Below are 16,580 nucleotides of genomic sequence, written 5' to 3' on the forward strand. Positions count from 1 at the left end.
TGTCCACTCAGGTAAGCACAGAGAAGCCCTCTTTTTCCTACTGTCAGCTGCACGTGTCGCTAACGTATCTGCAAGGCACATCGAGTTTCTTCGCGCGGCGAGGGAAGCGTTTCTTTTGGAATGTAGTCTTGTGCTGAGCTCCGGATTCCTAGCAAAGCTTTTCCTTTTGTTTCCGTTCCACGTCTTCTCGACAGCGGCTCAATGCGCGAGGATCCAATTCCGCGAGCAGCGATACCCACCATATTTTCCTTCCCTCGCTGCATTCATTTCCGCCCCAGATGAACGAGCTCTCAGCTCTGCTCCTTGCTAATTGAATTACACCGCGTTTTCGCCGGCGAGAATTAACACACAAAAGAAAATAACTCAGAGGAAGCGGATAGATGGGAAGGAGAGCATCCAAGGCTTTTTCTTTTGTCTCAAAAAAACAGAGAACAACAGAGAGGGTTTTGTCAACTAAAGAAGATAAAGCTTTCGGATGGTGGCGCATGTTCACTCATTCGTGTAAACGATAGGTCTCGCCGGGAGCTCAGCTCCAAACGCACGCGTTCGGCATGCCTTGGAGTAAACTAAGCTATCGTTCTCCCGCGAACTGACGCCATATGCTAGGCTCCGATTGGGAAGCAACGGATTCGAAACAAAATGCAAGTGAAATACGGCAGTTTCTTTTCTTATGGCAACACTACCCGCCAAGCGTAAATAGAAGCTGGATTCGGGTGGAAGATAGCTCCAGAAAGAAAGAGGGCTTGTTGCTTTGTTTGCCTTTACTCACTCTTTACTCACATGCAGCAAATATACCAAACTTTCTAACATAAGCCAGGCTTTCTCAAAAAAATTATACTGCAGTGTAAACAATGTGCGAAGAGTTCTTCGCTTCTATGCATTCCGTACTAAGTCAGCCTTAAACCAAGATACCTTCCTTGAGCCCTACGCGCCGTGCCCTGTGCTTTCTTTTGAGATTTCGAAACCTATTCGCATTCATAGCCAGCTTTTGCCGATATCACATGTTGTAACGTTATTTTGTGTTCTCTTCATACTGGAAAATGGAAATAAGGAAACTGAAAACAGCGCTATCAAGCCTTTCATTCTAGCATTGGAAAAAAAAAATACCTGAAAGCTTAAGAAAAGAAGACAGCATAAGTACCGAGAAAGTCGACTTCATACTTCTGGGATTCTCTGTACGTTGCGCGCGAGAAAAGTGCCGTCTCTTTTCTGTTATACACAGCAAAATTTCGTAGTGCAACTATGCGGAGCCTGCGCTTGTCGCTGGTAATCTGTCGATAATCACTAACAAGCCAACAACGTTGGCCACTAAAGAAAGGAAACAAATGTCTCTTGCGCAACGATGCATCTGGAAGGAGCACATTTGGTCTAGAAAAAAAAACATTCCGCACGGTGAGTTCTCTCTGTCATAAGCAGGTAGCTCCCGAAAGCATTTCTAACTGTCATAATCAGGTAACTACTGAAAGAACTCCTTAAAAACTCTTGCAGTCATTACAACCTTGGAAAAATTGCTAGGTTGGTGACAGTCGAAGACAGAAACCGTGCTAGGAACACAACGATAAGCTCCCTTGTACAGGCGTCCGCACGGAGCCGGGCACATACTCAGGTCACGTGTTCCACATCTAGAGGTTCGTGTGCACTATGGGCTCTTCATGATACTTAGTATTACGTCACACCAGCCACCGTGGTGTTCTTGTAAGTACTCTTCGATACACGATGACAGCGCTACCATCGTGGAGCTCAGCATTTTCCGTCGTGAAGGACCGTTTTGGGACAAGTAATTCACACTGCTTTCCGTAGTGTGCTTTAAATGGGTCGACAGTTAAGAGATCAACGTCTATTATTTAGGCCTATATTATTTACTCCACCCATCGTATTACCGAAGCGCTGGACAATGAATATCTGGACAGTGTGGTAACAAGTGCAGTACTGCTGTGTCTTCATAGTGTCGGATGTTTCTTAAAAAATCAAAAAAAGCAAGGGAATTTATTTCCAGACAAATGCATTGCTAAACCTGAATACGTCTCCTCGAAACCATATTAGGGCAGCACGGCTCCACTTTCTTACACTAAAGGATACTTGAGGTTATTCCTTAGATTTGCCAGTCGCAACGGAAAACATGTATTAACTCACCATGTAGAGAACACCGAAACCTAACCAACATCTTACATCATTTTACTAGTTCATGGCTCCCCTTTTTGCAGGTTATGTTACTAAAATTTTTCTTGCATTAGTGTTCTGTTTGTACAAATTTAATAATGTAGTAATTTTCACACTTCGCCGCGCTGCCATACTTTTTATTCTTTTGCTTATTTATGCCATGCTAAGTGTTTTATTTGAGGTTTTGTTGTTTTATATGTGTGGTTTTGTTTTATTTTGATCAATTGCCTGTAACCCCCCCTATGTAATACCCTCTCGAGGGCCTTTAGGGGTATTTTGTATAAATAAATATAAATAAACACATTTAAAAACTCCAGAATCTAAAGAAGACACCTATTTCTCTTGTACTTTTGGATGTTCGAGGAAAGCCCAGGGCGGGACGCTCAAGGTGGCGATTATCCCAAAACCTACCCATACGAAAACCTAGCCCAGATGACAATGCTAAGTTCCTTACCCTGCCCATATGTTCTTCGAAGCATTTTTGCTTGCTGGAGAGACATTCTCATATTTAGATAAATTTGTTCTCTTCATGATTTTGTTTCTTGAACCCGTCCGGTGATGCTGTTGCCGCCTACCACGTCAAGCTGTCGTTCTAGAAGAGAAAGTCACACATAACGTTTACACTTCTGCTACATGCAACGGCAACTAAGTTCCTATCTTATTAGTTACCTTTCACGTCGCTTCTGCCGATACACTTCCATCACAAGGTTGCATGTGTTCTTTTCGTAGTGACATCAAAGCACTATCATTGTAATGAAATTAATGGCGATAAGGACGAAGTATTAACGCTTTATTGAAGGAAATGCAAGCTTTTTCTCGGAAATGTCGTGTAACTTTGGACGATAACCTTACACAACCCAACAAACATCAATTTAATAAAAGAATGTTTATCTACGGTTCTTCTCGAGTTTTTTTAGCTACAAATCAGATTAAGAAAGCAATGTGGTATACAGTGACGCGTCGCAATAAAATTAAGTGCCTTCCAATGCTTTGCAAGTTATCTGTCGCAGATACAGTAAGGCTCTAAAAACCATCTTTCTCTTTGCAAAACACGAGAAAACGATGTCATGGACAACAAGCCGAAAGAGTAGTGGCTAGTCGCGTAGCCGGACACAGAACAGTTTGAATTCAAGTTTGGGCGACCTTGACGAGCGGAATTCGCGCGCGGGCCAAGCCCGACAACTAGCAGTGCTACTTTCCGCGGCACCGAGGTCCGGCTGCTAACCCGGAATACATGCGCTACTTCTAGTAGATTTCCTAGGAATCTGGGACTGCCTGACGGTGGATATACCAAATGACTGTCATTTACTAGCTCAGCGACGCACCTTAGAGCTGAGACCACCGGGAGGCACTGCAGAAACGCATTAGGGAGACTTGTCAACCTGTGAGAGCGTGAACCTAGATGCGAGTTCGCTCGGAGGTATCGGCGAGAAGGTGGGAGTAATGGGCTTAATGACCAGGGCCCTAGGAATCAGTGTAGGTGACGCCCCACGGGGCACAACTGGCGCTCGGCGATAAGAGTTGACGGAAGTGACGGGCGACTCCCGGGACTTCTTTCACCGTTCTCACTACCAACCACCCTCGCAACAGCAAAGGTCTCGTGAGCGAAAGTCATTCGTGGCCTGTTGCAGTTGGCGTTACTTCCGGGAAAAATAAAGAGGAGATGGTTTTCACTTCCGGGAAGAGTTCAAGTACTTATTTCGGTCCTTTTGCTGGGATCTGGCTTAGATATTTTTTTCTTTATTCTTAGAGTTAGAAGCAGTTTGGGACCTACTCCTAGCTAACACCGTCAAGCTTTTGCTAGCCACCGTGCTTCAGTGCAGGAAGTCACGCTTTTCTGGGCTGCCGCAGTGGCGCAGTAGTTATGGGGCTCGGCTGCTGACCCGAAAGAGCCCGGTTAAATCACAACCGCGGCGGTTGCATTTCGATGGAGGCATTATGTTCGAGACCCGTGTGCTGTGCAATGGCAGAACACGTTAATGAGCCCCAGATGGTCGAAGTTATACGGAGCTTATCAGAACTCCGTCCCCACAGTCTGAGTCGCTTTTGGACGTTACACCCTATACATACAAAGTAATAAACGCCAGGACAGCTTTTTCTCCTCGTTTTTGGACTTATCAATTTGTCTCTCTCACCTATTCGTGCAGCGCATATTGACCGATTGTTCAATGAGCTTACTAATAAATATTCTATTTTTAATGATAAGCCGCAATGCGCCTACGTAGGCCAATGCCAAATTCTATCTGGTTGAACTAGCAGCAGGATAATGTCTGATCAGTGAGCGAGTGAGTTCTCGAGTGGTCTGTCATAGATAGGGTCGACCTGAGCTCAAAGGGCTTAGCTTCTGTTTACCGCTCTTAACAGGCCGCTTTGGCTCGAAAATTTGGAAAATGGAAGTTGTGTGTTAGTATCCTTCAGGAGTGCAGCACGGAAATTTTTGTTTTGGAGTTACTACACGGCCACCGTTTCTGTATCAACTGTTCGACACCCACACCGTGAAACTGAATCTCTACGCTATCATTATTGCCTTCTGTTCGTCATTTATTGGTCCTTCAACATTTTCAGGGAGTTGTATTGAGGAAGGGAATCATCGGCTTTGAGCACATGCATGTTTTGCGTCGCTATTCACATCCTGAGATTAGCCCAGGCTTCATTTTTCTCAGAAGTTCTTGTTGACTTATTCCTAATGAGCCTGCTCAGTCGGTTCTCAGAACACAAAGGCCCTGCGCGGCGTGGTATAAACACTTGTTCGAACGACTGTGCCATACAGAAGTCATCTTGGAGTTTTGCGTTCGAAAGACAAGCTGATTTTTCAGAACACCTCTTTGTTGGAGAGCATTCGGTTCGTTGGACAAATGAAAAGCTTTCACCGCTTCAGCGGAAGAAAACCAAAAATTAAAGGAGTTGGTTCTGTGCCGTCTGTCTTTCTGCACGCATGTGAGTGTTTGTGTGCGGGCATGTGTGTTCTCTTTGCATCTGAATATCCTTGCTAAGAATGCATTAGCCGAACAAAGGCGCTTAGAATTTAAATGTCTGATGTTTTAGGTGCTTCGATTTCAAGTTGTACGGCTTGAAGCACTCCGCATAGAGAACTTTCTGCGCGAGCTATTACAAAGAATATGTGGTTTGGTTTCCGTGCGCATCAATGACTAGATATTGGAATTGATTCCTGATAGGTCTTTGCACAATGTGCCTGTTCAAGTAAACAACGTGCGGATACTGAGACGTAATGAGGCATCCCGCTGTCCTCCAGCTGCTACAAGATAACCACCCGTTCTTTTGAGGGGATTGAATTGAATTCTAGAAAAAAGTTTGTAGGCTTCGCTACCGCCGTCGTCGAGCGGCACTTGCTTAGGCTCTTTGTCTGGGAGTCTTATAACATGGTCTTTCAACATGGAAATAAACCCTAGAGCCTCTCACAGCCACATGTATTGTAAGAGTTACAACACGTAAGGGAAAACTGCTTTCGTTACGATAATCAACTGTAATACCGCCTGAAAGACGCGTACTGTAAATACCAAGACAAGGTATGGCAAAACAGCGCTGACGGACGGGACGGAACAAGATGAGACAGACACATGCGCTGACACTGAGACATCATCTGTCTCATCTGTCTTCCGTCCCGTCCGTCAGTGCTGTTTTGCCATACCATTCAACATGAACCAACCAGCCCGACTCAGCCCTCTCCTTGAACCAAGACAAGGGTCAACTTCACAACGTTCAGAATAAAGCCGCGCGATTCATCTTATCATCGTACTCGAGATTTCAAAGCGTTTCATCTTTGAAGCAAGAGCTCAACATGCCGCCCCTCGCAATGCGCAGAAAATTTGCCAGATTATCTTTTTTTCACACTCTCTTTCACAGCAGTACATCATTTGCTCGGTCGCACATCTTACCGCCTCCTCATACTTCACGTCGCACCGATCATATCTACAAAGTTAATCCCCCCATCTTCGCTCGTACGGAAAAGTACAAGAATTCGCCTTTAACCTTGTCAATAAAAGAATGGAATGAGTTGCCCTCCAGTATCGCTACCATAACCCAGTTTTCTTTATTTCAGTCGGAATTGCTAACATATCTGGAATCCCAGCGCGTTCAGTAACCAGATTTGCTTTTATATCACTTACTAGCAAACTAGTATGTTCTCTTTCTTTGTTATTGGTCCATTTTTTGTAACAGTTTTTATGTTGTTATGTTCTTTCTCAACATGATGTATTAACCACCTAAAGTGCTTTTTGCCTTAGAAAATTGTGCTCTCATTTGTCCCCCCCTATGTAATGCTCCCAGTGGGCCCTTATGGTATTTGAATAAATAAAATAAAATAAATACGAGCGCTAAGACAAAATATAAACTGCTTCCAGAAAAAACGCAAGAATAAAATGTGCGTGCAAAACAATAAAATCAAGATTCCAGGCAGTGCAAAAATTGCTTATCATGCAAATAAATGTGATAGCAAACCATCAATTCTGCAAAAGAGGGAGATGGGTGATTAACCGATTTTGGTCTTTGTGCAATGCGCGTGGACACGATAATTTTTCTACCAAGTCGCTCCAACTCGATCACTAATTTGTTCATTCTTAAGAATGCGTTTCTTACACTGAACTTCCTAATTGTAGGGCATCCTAGTTTATCATGCGCTAAAAGAAATTCGGAGTGCCACCACCCTGCACAGAGTTTGTAATTTTGCCACTGCAGTTTAGCCAGCCTAAATTGAAAATTATCGAGACAAAGGAGATTCCTGAGCAAGAAAGGAAATGCCTCATCCAGTTATCTGCGGTTTTTAACAAATCAGGAGGTTCGTTATCATAGTCAGCGCCGTGGAGGACACGTTTCTCACCTGCTAATATCTGAATTTACAGCAATGTATTCTGGGCACTTTCTTTATTCTGCGCGTTGTGGTTACCGCGTCTGTATAAGGGTGTTTTGCCTACCGGCTCGAATAAAGTTGACCACAGTTCAGCGTTTGTTTTGTCATTTCTGGTCTCAATCCTCCGTGCTGTTTCAGTCTTAAGTATAACACCATGCAGGCTCCATGCCATTACTCCGATCTGTAATGGGGACGTACAGCTTGTTAAGTGCAAATAATATCTAAAAGTGGAGCGGTGGCATCGTCTTCGATTTCATTGCCGCTGGATGGTATTACAACTCTTTATATCAAGATGTGTCACATTTGTGGTTAATGTACTTCCTTATATATGAGAATTTTTCTTTAATTTTCCTATTGACTATCTAAAACGACTGGACTCTGTTAAGGCTCGCCGACATCATAACATTGCTATATAACCCTACTCTGCCCGCTCAAAATGGTTTAAAGTTCTCTGCTTTCCCTGTACCATAGCACTCAAATAACTTCCCAGAAAAAGCTTGCAAAAACTGAACTTCCAGAAATTAACTTCCGGTAGGACATGTAATTTTTATTATAATCACAATTTCAAATTCTGCTTTTTCTACAAGTGACAAGCTGACCGTACTTACGCATTTTGAGAAATTATTCCTGTTTTTCATGTTTGCTCTTAATTTTTTGCGTGTTCTGTGTACCTTTCACCAAAATGCGGATTGAGTACGCGAAAAAAATTTCATTCTTATATTAAAACATATTCTCTATTTGTGTACAAAATAATTAAATTACCGCTGTAATCAACTGCTTATTTGTTCGTCCCGTTCACTGGACATTATTATTATGACACGGAGCATTTATAGAGAAGTTCTATACAGCCGCTATTGACATTAAAACTTTTGGGTTGCGCCTCTCACATCACGCAGGGTGTATAAATGGCACACTACGTAAATATTTCACATTTCTTGTTATTTTTAGCGTATTTTGGTGCGAACACACGCGATTCAGGGCACTTAGGTTTTTCATCCGCGTGAATATTTTTTAAGTGGGATTAGCTGTGCGCATTGTGTCTTGGGAAAACAACTTGGCTGTTTACAAAGACGATTCGCTTAGCAAAACGGCCACGTCGAATACGCTTTCCAGTGTACAGCTTTGAATCGCGGAAATCGTATTCTGCGCGCCGCACTTGATTTTTAAGAAGCAGTACGGCTTCTCATTTCTCACACTTCAAGGGTTAGTATATTGCAATTGTGCTTCGGATTCCACTTGCTGTGTATGCACACCGCCTTGTTTGGTGCGCACGGCGTGTTTATGCCGGCAGTGTTGTAGAATTTTTGTCTTGGCCTCTTTTGCAGCCAACACGAGTCTCCAAGGGCTACATTATGGAACCCAAAAGCAATGCCAGCAGCGCAAACTCGGTCATCTTCTCCCTGAAGGAAGAAGTCGGTGCTTTGGCTAGAGCTCTGCAGATATTCAAGGTGAGAGTGATTTCATGCATCTATAGTTTGTTGGCTATAGGTAAATTCTTTTTGTCTCGACATATCATCCGGCATGTGATTCATGCTAGGCGGCTTGTCCTCTCGGGCATGTCATGCTCTCTATTATACGATGAGAGAAACAAGGGGCCGCACAAGCTCAGACATAAACAAAACATGTGTACTACACTGATGGGCGCGTATTCACTTCCACATTCAATAACGAAGTAGTGTCGTCTACGTAACTCACCATAAAACAGGCTCCAACTACATAAAAACTCATATCCATCGTATTCTAACCCAAAGCCTACTAAAATACCTCGACCGCGCTTGGAGTATGCGAAGAAATTCACCTACAAACTGCGGCAGTTATACGCCTTTCTTTTTCTCAAAACCAGCAGAATATTTAGACTCAGTTAATTTTGAAAAAATAAAGGTTCTGTACTGGCTCCCTGGATCAGTGTAAATTCGAATACGCGCTTTCACGCAGTAGAGAGGGGCGTACCACAGGGAGCGGTGCTCAGCCCTCTCCTGTTCAATATTGCCCTTATACACATAAGAAGAAACCTTCCGCGAGGGGTCCGTATAACAATTTATGCTGATGATATCTGCATCTGGACCGCATCACGCTCGCGCTATATCACCCAGCAACGTCTACAGAGAGCGCTATTGCACATTTCGATGTACCTGGCTTCCAGAGGTCTTCGTCTCTCGCCAGAAAAGAGTGTTGCAATGGCGTTTACAAGAAAAACGATGACCCGATATCCGCTGCTCCTAGGCGGACGATCGCTACCATATGTACGATCTCAGCGATTCCTGGGTGTTGTAATCGACTATAATCTGTCATGGACACCTCAGATCAAAAAACTCCGCGAGAGGATCACTGCAGCATCGCAAGTGTTTAGGTTCATGGCGGGAACAAGGTGGGGTAGCAACTGCCGATCAATGCTTCTGCTTGAAAAAGCCTACGTTGAAGGAACCTTGCGCTACTGTCTACCAGTGTTTCAAAGATTATCTACATCAAGCAAAAAGTCTCTCGTTGCCGCACGGAACAACTGCCTGCGAATATGCCTTGGCCTCCCAAAGGGTTTCTCTGCACCAGGAACAGTAGCGGAGGCAGGATGTCTCCCACTAGAGGTGATTGCCGCCCAGGAAACTATGCGTACCCATCTCCGCCACGTTCTTCAAGGGAAGAAGCACTTCCTGCACCGTGTCCACCTAACTCACAGCAACTCTAGCTTTGGCCAGGCAGTGCAGCTCCTGCCCATCCCTACTATTTATCAGCCACAGAAACTACTACCTCTGGCCTTTCCTCCATGGACACTCTCTCCTCTAAAGGTGAAGAAGTTTGTTACAGGTGTGAATGCAAAGAGCCGCATGCCACAGGCAGCGCTTCTGCAAACTACTCTCGCCTACTTAACGGAGGAATATAGGCAGCACACCCATATCTTCACCTATGGTTCAACTACTAAAGAAACCTCTTCATGTGGCCTTTATGTGCCCTCAACAGGCCATGCCCTTTCTTACCGGCTGCAGCGGAGGACATCCTCTACGACAGCTGAGCTTCACGGCATTAAGGAAGCTGTTTCTTACATCCTGCGCCGAACCGCCGACCGTTGGGTTATCTTCACCGATTCGAAAGCATCTCTCCAGATCCTGGCCAACCTGCTGAAGAAAACGAATCACCAGCCAGTTTCCCTGGACATCGGATATCTACATCATTTAGCTATTGCCGCAGGCCACTGCATAACATTTCAGTGGGTACCTGCTCACTGTGGCATTCAGGCTAATGAAAAAGCAGATGAAGCGGCCCGTAAGGGCCATCAACATCGGAGATACATTAGAACTTTTTTTACGAAATCTGATGCGTCCCAGGTGGCCAAAAGTTTTGCTTCCGAAGAAATGTATCGGCTTTGGAGTTTGCCGACATATCGGTACCAATTTCTTCACTCAATCGACCCACATCTTAGATCAAGACTCTCACCCAGAATTCCTCGACATCTGGAAACACTTTATCATCGACTTAGTCTTAATGCTGCGTATACAAACGGCTTACGATACCGTTTTAGACAAATGGACAGTCCGCACTGTGACAACTGTGCCGCGATAGAAACTGTGGAGCATATCTTGCTTGAGTGCCCTGCATATGCTAACGAGCGTGCGTACTATGAACATTGCATGCAGAAGCTCTGCTCAGTGCCCCTTACAATGGACAAAGTTTTAGGTCCCTTAGCCTGCCTTAGGCAACAGAGACTTGCAATGACTTTTCTATTCACATATTTAAAAGACATTGGACATCTCGATAAGCTTTAAATTCACTTGCACGTCACCTTCATGCATTCTTCATGCAGTGAACTTCGTCAGCCCATTTGACGGACTATGCACTCCATCACTCCATAGGTTACATCAATACTCGCCATTGCATCCTTAGTACTCATTTGATGGCCGCATTTTATCTTCGTTTTTTTTGACCTCTTCCACTCTGCTCTCCTTCTGTCTTTATCTCCCAAATTCCCCTCCCTACGCAGAGTAGCATGCCAGCGATTTTTAAAACGCCGGCTAAATTCTCTGCTCTTCATTAAAGAGTCTCTCTCTCTCTCGAATACTGGCACTCTGAATAACGTGGCCATGGTGTACACCAGCAAGAAATCGTTCTTTCTGAAAATTTTTTGTTCTGAGAAGTAATAAACCACGATCCATTTTTTTTATTCTTTCCCCGCATACCAAATTCGTTGTAATCAGCATTCTATGATAACTTTCCTTCTTTTTCCCAAACTGGATTAAGCTTTGCGAAGCGTATACGAACACAAGAAGGCCTACGGAAGTGCTATTTCCAAACATTGCGAATAATCTGCGGTGCACTGTTATTAACCTGGTTTTCCTAACGAGAAGTTTAGAAGTCAGCTAATATAGCAAGCATGGCATCCCCTTGTCATCCATTGAGGCTGGGCTATCCCGGGGCTTCCTGCAAGGTCTGCTTGCAACCGCTACTCGTGAAATTCGCTCCAAGCCTGTTGCTATGCACAAGGCGCTACGTTTAAAAGCCTACTGTTGTTGAGCTAAACTTAGCTTCAAGATTTTTAGCATGTGCACGCTTGCACTTCGGCCATACTTCCTGCCAAGTAGCACAAATCTCCTCTAGAGCCGTAAGCATATTATATGGCCTTCACTGTTGTGAAGCGACACACTTCAGGAATAGGTCGTGAGCTGTAGGACCTGTATGAAGGCGGTAATCGGGTGCAACGACTAACGGTCGAAAATTAACTCCATGGCTTTGACCAACAGAGATTAAAATGTGTGCACTTTCGTCACTTTTGCTAGATTTTTCTCAATAGATGGCAGTTGAGTGTGGAAAATTGGGCTTGATCGTGACTCGTTACGTCACATATTCCTTACATTAAGCCTACCTCAACAACGAGCTGCGCTCACATTTTTAACTATTGCTCTATGAACGTACAAAGGCTGGTAAGTCAGGAGTTGGCACTTGCAGGACAATGGCGTCAACTTAGTGCACATCGAGTCGAGGTCCTCGGCCCGCTTCAAGGATGGCTACGAGTTCATCGTGAACTTCAGCCCGACCGAAGGCAAAGTGCACGAGGCCCTGGAAGAGATCAAAAGCATGTCGCAGTATGTGCAAGTCATCTCCAGGGACCTGCCGCCTAAATCCGATGGTAAGCGTGCTTGCTCCAGTACCTGTGGACGTTTTTGATTTTTTACGATCATTGCAGAGCTCATGAGAGGTGTGCCAGACCTCAGCCTTAAATCTACTTGTTGAAACACTATATGTTCTCGTTATATGAAGCTTTCTCATTGCGGTCAACTGGTTTCGCTCCAAAATGCCTCCGATTGTGCATCTGCAGGAGACGTCAGGAGAATAATTACATCAGAGCAAAACGGGTTGAACTTGTCCTTGTTCAACAGGAAATAAACTCGCGAATACGTAAAGCATGGTCCATGCACACCCGCCCACTGCCTTTAAAACGCGGCTTCCAGGATACAACCTTAAGATATAGTTTTGCCTAATTTCTTCACCTGAATCAAAACTTTGAGTAAGCGATGATCTAATCTTGCTGGTTATGGCTAATCCAAATAAAGGGGTAATGGAAGAGGAGGAAAAATGAAAAGGAACAATTGGGGGCGTCGCAATCATCTAAATCTGGTCGCACACCGGAACTATGCAGTGACGAAGTGGATGAATATAATATTAAATAAAACAGACAAAATTACGCTGAAAGACACCAACTGTGGACTTATATCTCATGAGTGGGAGATCCATTTCATCAACACACGTCAGCAATCCGTACATTAGGTCGGTGGTGTCCGATTCGCAAATCGTCTGCAGTCTCCCTCGCCTGCAAGTGCGGGGGGCATGCAATTTATCAAGCGAGGCGAAAGACACGAAAACTTAATTCAGAAGGCAAGGGTTGCGTGATGGTCTGCTTCGGCATGGTAATATATGTGTGCGCTGACGCAGGAAGAGGAATGCAGTGAGTTCATCCACGCTGACGCATCAAACGTTGACGCTTGAGGCCGCTGCTACTTACCGCCGTATCGGGTGCGCTCCGTATTTTGCTATATTAGAATTTCACCTCTGAGTGCTCTCTCAAAGGCCGCCGGCTGCTCTGATAATGGTTGACGTGTACGTATTTTAATGGTGGTGCAATTAATGTGAAAGCAGTTTTTCAGGGTGACTGCTTTTGTAGACTGCAGTTGTGTATTATCCAGCATTTTCTTCTCTGTCCCAAGCTCATGCAACATTCATGAAACGTTACTGACAGCTATCGTACTTACGTTTACTTCCTTTCCAGCTTTTAAATCACGCCATTTTCTCAACTCTGTCTTCTCGCCACGTCTCTAGTGTTATGAAATTCAACCTACCTACTTTCACTGGCTGGAATGGCGCGACAGAAACACGACGTTGGAATAGGAATACAAACTGTGAGCGTGGTAACGAACAAATGATATAGCATTCCTTCGTGTGAAAATATGCGCCTACTAGTCCGAGTAGGCACTCGCCTCAGCGTACCCTCTCTTCTCACTGTGCCGGCGATTCGGCTCAGCTTTTAATCCTCTAACTTGGCTGGTGGTGGAGCCATGCGCCCTCTTAAGAAAAGGTGTCAAAGAGAGGTGAAGTATGGACTTCGAAATCTTGATCTCTATATAGAGAGGGTAGTGATAAAGTAGACTGTACTGCCCATTGAAGCATGACTGCCCGGCGAGTTGTTCCAGATTTTATTTTATTATACATGTTAAATTTTTCCATATCTTACTATCTTTCCACCCATCCCTATTATTGAAGCTCAATACTTTCAAGCATGTGTTGTCTAGAGGTAAACATTGCTGTATTTATTATGCTTGTTTCTTATTTTTCTTGCGACCTGAGGATTCGTATGGCGCAGCCAATATTTCGCACGCCCCCCCCCCCCCCCCCCCCCCCCCCCAAGTACACCTGTTTTATTCAACAGGATCATACGAGTTTCGTTTGACAGTCAAAATGCGCTGTCTCTCTTCGGCCTTCTTTTTAGAGACAGCGAATATATGTCTCGCATCTCTCACATTTCTAGGCCTGTTTCGGTTCTCTCTTTTAAAATTGCTCCCTCGGTGTGAGATGTTGACACCCGCTGAGCTTTCATACAGATCTGCAGGGAACCGCATGCCCAGGAATGCTAGAAGCAATAAGAAAAGAAAATCAAGCGAGCCCAATTCCGAAGTTCCAGCCGATATCCGGAATCAATAGTGCTCATATGATAGCAACGTCTGAAGAATATTCCTGCTTCCTTGGTTGACTAAAAGTTTCGCCATTTTCTTGTGCTCTACGTTTTTACTTCAAAGTCTTTACAGTGACCGAGCTCCTGCATTCCTCGCGCACAACAGAACACGCAAAGAACTAATCAAAACAGAGTACTTCGGACAAGAATCCCAATATAGTGTCAATCGATGTCGAGCTTCCGATTTATTGAAAGCAGCCCCCGAAACAACAACTCCATCTCAACACGGCCCCCCACCCCTTGACATACATTCATTTGTTTTCTTTCACCCGTTGTTGTCGGTTACTAGGTAAATATTTTCCTCCCTGTGCCATGAAAATTCGATGAGCAGACGCGTCAGCGCCAGAACGTAGCCTATGTTTTCCATCTCAAGCGAAGCCTACTCTAAATAACAATCTTCCGGGACCCACATTGGTGCATTCTAGATGTTGCTGTCAACTCAACACCCTCACACCCTGTTTTGCACCTCGACAACGCCTATTGCACCTCGGAAGTTGGGTACCGGAATGGATGGCGGGCTCCGGAACAGAGCATTGCTATCTAGGCACGGTTCGGGCTTTTCTGCTTAGAGGTGCCGGGGTCATAGAGTACCAGTCACCAGGTTACATAAGCAGTGATTTTCAATCATCACCTTCACTGCCAGGAGTCTATTCAGCGTATAGCAAAGACATAACCAAAAGCTGTTCAAGTCCCCCCTAATGCTAAAGCCGCGGGGAGATGGCCGTACGAAATTTTCTAACACCTCGCCTAGATCATGTCGCATCACTCCCAGCTACACTTCCCTTTTTTCGTCAGAATCTACTCCACTGAAATAATTTAGTATTGCGTTCCTTCTGGCCAAATCCATCTCGCATACTTAAAGACTCAAAACTACATTGGGTTCCGAAATCCTGCTGCTCTTTAGTGTCTCACTTTTACCCTGATAATTTCTGTCTGCGTAGTACGCTGCGCGGTCTTCAGTTTCTTTTCATGCTTTTTCGATGCTTTTTGGTTAGCCTCGGTGTTTGAGCCTCATTGGTTACTAAATTACTGTTGTCAGCACCAATTGCTCCACTGGTTTCATTGAGATGCATCGGTAAGCTGCTTCGTTGGCATGACATCAGAGTGGCAGCCGGAAATGCTGCAACGTATCTTTAACTTCTAAATCATTTCAGTGGTAGTAGACTGAGGCCACTGCTTTTAAGCCTTGGCATGTGTACGGATATACTGCTTCCAAATCTTCACAACTTTTTCAAAAATGTAACTTTTCCATTATTCTGGAAAGTAGTTTTGAAAGAGTTGAAAGACTTTCATATCTTTCCTTCGCATTACACACTCTGCGCCTGCCCATTTTTTTCTCACTTTAGCTGGGTTGTTCACACGCATTTGTTGCCTAACCGCCTCTGCTCTCTTCCTGTCTCTCGTCGTTTCACATATGATTTTCCTTTCCAAATCTTACTGCACTTGCGTCAATTTATATTAAATTGATTTTCGGCCCTACTTTGCGTTTATTATTTTTGTCAACGAAAGATCTGCTTGTATAGAAAACTGAGAAAAACTCCTAGACCTTCCACCGTCCTCTCGGTTGATTTAAGACAGCGATAGGTGCTCTGCGCCTTACTGCCTCCGGCCCCGCCGCGGTGGCTCAGTGGTCAAGGCGCTCGGCTGCTGACCCGAAAGACGCGAATTCGATCCCGACCGCGGCGGCCGAATTTCGATGAAGGCAAAATTCTAGATGCCCGTGTGCTGTGCGATGTCAGTGCACGCTAAAGAACCCCAGGTGGTCGAAATTTCCGGAGCCCTCTACTACGGCGTCCCTCATAGCCTGAGTTGCTTTCGAACGTTACACCCCAATAAACCAAACCAAACCTTACAGCTTCCATTGTATGAATCCCTCTTCCATTAAAAGAAGAGACCCCAACAGGGCCACTATCGACATCACTTGTGTCGCAGCACGTAGACTGTCATGGCTGAGTAGTACCTAAGCAATGTTTTCTTTTCTCAACACCTGCACGTAGAACATTCGGTGAAGAAGCACTACAGCAAGGATCGCGCTTGCGATCCTCCTAATTGAATTGAAGACCCACGCAATCAGCAAAATGAATGGGGCGAGAAATTATGAAAAAGATAGGTCTGGCAGTGATTCAAGAGCAGCTATGCGTTGAAGCCGAGTTTAATGGCCACGCGAAATCCTCATCTCCGACAACGTCACAGCTATTCCGCATACCGGACCTTCATGCTACTTGGTAGCTTGGGAAGTCCGGTACTTCCGTTCTGCGCGCACTTTGTATTTCCGGTTGTGCATGTAATCTCACTGTGGGGAGTTGCCATGAGGAAACAAGTTGGCCGCTACTTGCCGCG

At 44.8% G+C, this 16,580-nt stretch overlaps 1 protein-coding gene across 1 annotated transcript in view; it reads left to right on the plus strand.

Annotated features, from left to right (window-relative positions):
- The window catches only part of Hn (phenylalanine hydroxylase), an 85,060-nt gene that overhangs the window by 22,260 nt on the left and 46,220 nt on the right, over window positions 1-16,580 (plus strand). The window contains exons 2-3 of the mRNA XM_089560616.1: window positions 8,353-8,475; window positions 11,963-12,143. Coding sequence (XP_089416742.1) covers window positions 8,353-8,475; window positions 11,963-12,143 — 304 coding nt within the window. The remainder of the gene's footprint in view (window positions 1-8,352; window positions 8,476-11,962; window positions 12,144-16,580) is intronic.

The sequence above is a fragment of the Amblyomma mixtum genome, chromosome 9 (genome assembly GCF_055824585.1).
Source record: "Amblyomma mixtum isolate Tamu chromosome 9, ASM5582458v1, whole genome shotgun sequence".
Taxonomy (NCBI): Eukaryota; Metazoa; Arthropoda; class Arachnida; order Ixodida; family Ixodidae; genus Amblyomma; species Amblyomma mixtum.